The sequence below is a fragment of the Festucalex cinctus genome, chromosome 12 (assembly GCF_051991245.1).
Source record: "Festucalex cinctus isolate MCC-2025b chromosome 12, RoL_Fcin_1.0, whole genome shotgun sequence".
Lineage (NCBI taxonomy): Eukaryota > Metazoa > Chordata > Actinopteri > Syngnathiformes > Syngnathidae > Festucalex > Festucalex cinctus.
The window spans coordinates 18,229,612-18,235,611 of NC_135422.1; the positions used below are offsets into that span (position 1 = coordinate 18,229,612).

Genomic DNA, 6,000 nt, shown 5'->3' on the forward strand with positions numbered 1-6,000 from the left:
GTGTAGGAATGTTTTTGGGTTTTTTTTCTTTTAAACGATCATGTATAGGAAGGCATTTATTTTTTCAAAGGACCATGTATAGTAAGTTTTTTTTTTTTTAAGACCATGTGTAGTTATGTTTTTGTTTTTGTTTTTTAACGACCATGTAAAACTACCATTTATAGTAAGGCTTTATAAAAAATAAAAAATAAAAAAAAAACAGTAATTTTTTTTTTGTTTTCTTTTTTTTAAGACCATGTATAGTAAGGCGTTTTTAAAAAAAAAATTTTTAAATGACCATGTATAGTAATGTTTTATTATTAATTTTTTTTTAAACGCCCATTTATAGTAAGGCTTTAAAAAAAAAAAAAGACCATGTATAGGAAGGCGGTTTTTTTTGTTTGTGTGTTTTATAGTAAGGCTTTAAAAAAAAAATGACCATATATAGTAAGGCGTTTTTTGTTTTTGTTTTGAAAGGACCATGTATAGTAAGTTGTTTTTTCCATTTATAGTAAGTTTTTTTTTTTTAAATGACCATGTATAGTAATGTTTTATTTTTATTTTTTTTTTAAACGCCCATTTATAGTAAGGCTTTAAAAAAAAAAAGACCATGTATAGGAAGGCGTTTTTTTTTGTTTGTGTGTTTTATAGTAAGGCTTTTAAAAAAAAAATGACCATATATAGTAAGGCGTTTTTTGTTTTTGTTTTGAAAGGACCATGTATTGTAAGTTGTTTTTTCCTTAAACGACCATTTATAGTAAGTTTTTTTTTTTTTAAACGACCATGTACCTGTATAGTAGGCCGTTTTTTCTTCTTTTTTTGTTTTTTTCTAAAGACCATGTATCGTAAGGCGTTTTTTGTTTGTTTTATAGTAAGGCTTTTAAAAAAAATGACCATGTATAGTAAGGCGTTTTTTTTTTTTTTTTTTCAAAGGACCATGTATATTAAATTATTTTTTTTTTTTTTAAGGACCATGAATAGTAAAAAAACAAACAAAAAAAAACAACAAAGGTGTTTATTTTTTTTAAACAACCATGCAACTTTTTAATTTGTAATTTTATTTTTCTGTTTCCTGCACCCGATTCCTCCTTGCTTGGGGCCCCTGGGGAATGTTGCTCCGCCACTGATTAGGTGGTGGGTCGGGATCCGCTAACCGACAGGCGCCTTGTGCTTTCAGAGAAGGCCATCTTGGCTTTCGGCAACAGCTCCGACGTGAAAACGGGCGGCGGCGTCCTGAGCCCGGCTGCCGACGGCACCGATGCTCCCCGGGCCACCGGCGTTCCCGACGTCTCCGTGGAAACGGCGCAGAACATCCTGAGAGCTCACATTCCCACTCAGGTTGGTTCAAAGCGTCAACGCTTTTCGTCTTATTCATGGTTGGAAATATAGTAGATGAAAAATAGAGTAATGCTGTATTGGTTAATACACACCCCCACATATGTGTGTGTATGTATTTATGTATAAATATATATATATATATTTATATATATATATGTATGATGTGATGACAAAAGCACACACAGTTTAGAAGAGAAAGTATAAAAACAGTACAACAACAACAACAAAAATATTTGAAAGTAATACAAAATATTTTACCAGATTACAACCAAATAAAAAACGGGAAAAGTGTTCACAAATATAAAAAATTTATAATAAAAATAAACAATGTAATACTAAAATATTAAATGAAAAAGGCACAAACATTGAAAAAAATATTAAAGAAAAATACACAAAGAAAAAGTTATTACTTACAATTTTTTTTTTAATAAATGCAAATGATTCAATGTGAATAACACAAATGCAGACTTATAATGAAATGGTATTAAATATAGCAAAAGCAAGCAAAAAATAGCCAACAAATGAAATAGCACAAAAAATTAAAAATATTGTCCAAAAATATTTCAATATTATTTATATTAGGATTATTTAAATAGATTAGAAATTCATAAATCCTTTACAAATGTACAAACAAGAAACAAAAATATTGCAAAATTGGGCAAAACAAAAAAATATTTAGAAAATGATTAAAAACATATAGAAATAAATTGAAATAAAAAAACAAGAATATTAGTCCAAAAAATACATTAGGAAAATAAGTTTAAAAAAATATATATATATTAGACGAAAGTACAAAAGGCGTGAAAAAAAAAAAAGCATACAAAAGATATCGGCAAAAATGACAAAGTATTGGAACATGACAAATAAATCAAATACAAAAAAGTTTTAACGAGGAGACACTTTTTGGTGTTTTTTTGTTTGTTTTTTTGTTCTCGTCCCGAACGACAAGTTGTTGAATGTCGAGCGGGAGCCGCTTGAGCTAAAAATAAACGCGTGCGTCCGCGTTGCACAAGTGGGCCACTGGCTCGCTTCCACACCAAAACAAATCTCCCAATTTGCATGTTTGTGCCTCGAGTCCCCGCGAACGCCTCGTTGTCCTCCCTTCTTCTCACAATTTGTCTTTTATTGGGGGGTGGGGGGCTACATTTGCGTCACAACAACAAACAGAAAAAGACGAGTCCATTCGTCACCAAACGTCTTGAAAACAAAACGAGCAAATTGGCGCATTCGCACTCGTAGTACTTGACATCAAGACTTGCGAACTTGCTTCATTTGGGGGGGAAAAAATCATTGCGAAGACGTGACAATTTCATTGTGACTTCTTATAACTTTCATGCAAAAATAAGGAGAAACGTTTTTCAAGAAAAACATATTACATGCAGATGCAAGAGAGAGAAAAATAAAATACACAAGGACACTATTTTTAACAAAATACAAAAATATTGGATTACAATTAAATTTGAATAATTTAAAAATTTAAATTACATAAAATATACAAATTCTTGACAAAAAAATATAATAAATAATAAAAATATGGTCAAAATATTTTTGACAAAATTTTTTTAGAACTAAATACTACGTAAAAGTTTTAAAAAATTTATAAAACAAATATTACAAGAAAATACAGAAATATGGGGAAAAAAAGTCTTCTTTTTTTTTAACACAAAATGCAAAAATAATGAATGCAAATCTAATTTAAAAATCTGGGAAAAAAATGTTAAAAAAACAAAAACAAATATTGCATAAAACCAATAAATGCTTACCCCCACAAAAAACAAAAACAAAATATTTAGATATATTTTTTTAAAACATTGGTAAAAATATTTGAGTGAAAACAAAAATATGAGATGCAAATATGAATAAAAATTTTAATATTTAAAAAAATTAAAAACACTTGTAAACACAAACAAAAAATGTTGACACAAAAATATTAGATGCAAATACAATTCAATTTAAAACTTAAAAAAATTATAAAACAAATATTTCATTACAAATACAGAAATATTATGGAAAAAGAAATAATACAAAAGTTTATTTTTTTTACTACAAAAATAATGAATGAAAATCAAATTTAAAAGTCTTAGGAAAAAAGTTAATTCAAAAAATGCTTTTTAAAAACAAATATTGCCTACAATTAACAAATGCTTAAACTGCCCATATAAAACCAAAAAATTAAAACATTGGATAAAAAATATATATTTTTTGAGTCAAAACCAAAATATGAGATGCAAATATGAATAAAATGTAAATATTTTAAAAACACATTATGTAAACAAGAACAAAAACATTCGTGAAATGTGATGATTTTTGAGGTACAAGGATTCCACTTGAGTAAATACTTGTAAATAAATAAGACCACAAATGCAAAAGAATAGATTAACAAACACAAACATGACAAGAACTTTGCAACTTTGATGAAAAATGCAAAAATGTCCCATTTCAAGACAACATGAAAGAAAATGTTGATGCGTGAGCTTGCAATGTGTCCCCCGAAGGTCAACGGCAACGAGCGTCTTTGGGGCGACTCGACGCTGGCGTCGCCCAATCTGTTGGAGCGCAACGTCGGGGCGACGCCCGCCCGCCCTCTTCTCCTGCCTGCGCTCACGCTCGCCCTCTGCTGGCTCTTGATGACGCCGCTTCTCCTCCATTAGGGGGCCGACGCCTGCCAGCCAATGGTGACTCTGCATTTTTTTTTTTCTTCCCACAACCAGGAAGTGCGCCCGCGCAACATTTCCCGCTTTACCATGTGACACGTGGAGGACGGTTCACAAAAAAAAAAAAAAAAAAAAAAAAAACTCTTACTGGAAAAATTATTTTTGTTGTCGTCGTGGTGGAAAGATGATTGACGCCAGTTAGCTCCCGTCGCTAACGGTTAGCTCCTGAGGCTAACAGCTCACATTGTCGTCGTCGTCGTTAATTGTCGCGGTTGCAGCAAGAAATTGCGCAACCTTTTGTGGACACTTTTTAATGGACAAAAAAAAAAGCCAAGAGTTTGTGTTTGTGTGGATGCTAATGGATAATTTTTTTTTGTTTTTGGCGTGCTCAGACGTCCTTCCTTCCTCTTCACGTGTAAAAAAGAAAACAAAAAAAAACAATCACTTTTCTAAGGACGTCTTCATCCCAACGGCACAAAACAGACAGTGCTGACGGGTGCAAAATTTTGCAAAGATGGATACTTTCCATGGGAATTTAACTTTGAATAAATACAGTCCAGCATAATCCTGACCAACATAACACAATTTTGTGCAAATATAACTTACGTTAAAGTAACGAAAAACCTGAAAATTGTAAAAAACAAAACAAACAAAAAACAAAAAAAACATTCTTACCAAGAAGTACTGTGATGCCCTTGCATGTGGGCAAGGAGAGCAATCCATTTTGCATGGAAAACTAAATGTTTCTATTTTACTGTATGCCTGAATAATCTGTCATCCTTCCATGAAATTGCCATTAATTCCAATTGAAAATTCCATATTTGAAATATTTAAAAAAATTCCCATGGAAAATTTATTGAAAACTTTCCGGACATTTACTAGAAACATTTTCAAACCGCAACAGCACTGCTTTCCTGGAGCACAAAAAAAAAAAAAAAAACACACACACACACACTGGAGCCATTTTGGACGCATTTTGGCCTCCAAGAAGCGAATGAGCTCGTTAGCTCATTAGCATCACAAAATGGCCGCACCAAAATGGGGAACTGAAGACTTTTTATTATGCTTTCGAGTGTCCCAACATTTTTTTTTTTTGTCACCTGATTGTGTTTTTGCTTTTGGAAACGTCAAACTTTGCTGCTGGTTTGAAAGAAAAGCTTTCGGTTGCCGTGACAACCAACCTGTGAATGACTGACAGCCGAAGGAAGAAAAATCTCACAAAGACTTTCTCGCTCTTCTTTGTGTTGTTCTGACACTTTCACTCAATAAAAGTCAAATGTACTATTACAGACGTTTTCTATGTTGTTTTTAAATTAAATCACTTAAAAACGTATAAATATGTTCTATTCTTAATAGTACCGGTGTCCCAAAGATGTATTTATATGTTTATCATGTTTGTTTCTATGCTAGAGCATACAGAGGTTTTGATGCAGCCTCTGAACTGAAGAGAAGGATTGAAACAATGGTAGTTATTACAAAATCGGCCAGCAGGTGGCAGCAGAGTATAAGAGATCAAACAAGGCCATGTTGCAACAAGCTCTTTTTGACATTGTTTTCACCAGGAATGTGAATAAGGATAAAACTTGGCTATATTCTAATGCTAAGACTAATCTTTCTTTTGGTAGGTTCCATGTTTTTATAGCAATCGAACAGAATATTCTGTGGGCCTTGCAAAATCAGTCAAAATCCAGTAAAACAGCCGAAGGTGAAATGGCTGCGAGTGAAGAGTTAAAAATAAAGACAATGCATGTTTTCTTTTTATTTTCACATGTAATCAGTCCAAAACATTTTATCATCATCATCATTATTATTATATACAATCAGTAAATTACAAGCTCCCTAGTTGACTTTTACAACATTAGCATAGCTGTCTTTATTTACAAAAAAGATGCTAATGAATAAACGCTTAGTCGTGACATTTTTATTTTCAAGGCGCATAAATTACTCGGGTGTTTCAAAGCATTCAACAAAATTGTCATTCACAATACTTTCCCGTTATGTACAAAAAGACTTATTAATAATAATTATA

General features: G+C 31.8%; 1 protein-coding gene across 3 annotated transcripts in view; it reads left to right on the top strand.

Annotated features, from left to right (window-relative positions):
• The window catches only part of gfra4a (GDNF family receptor alpha 4a), a 118,410-nt gene extending 113,158 nt beyond the window's left edge, over positions 1–5,252 (top strand). For all 3 annotated transcript variants that reach the window (XM_077538779.1, XM_077538778.1, XM_077538780.1), the window contains 2 exons: positions 1,157–1,317; positions 3,813–5,252. In XM_077538779.1, coding sequence (XP_077394905.1) covers positions 1,157–1,317; positions 3,813–3,968 — 317 coding nt within the window. In that variant the 3' untranslated portion in view covers positions 3,969–5,252. The remainder of the gene's footprint in view (positions 1–1,156; positions 1,318–3,812) is intronic.
• The last annotated feature ends 748 nt before the right edge of the window (positions 5,253–6,000 follow it).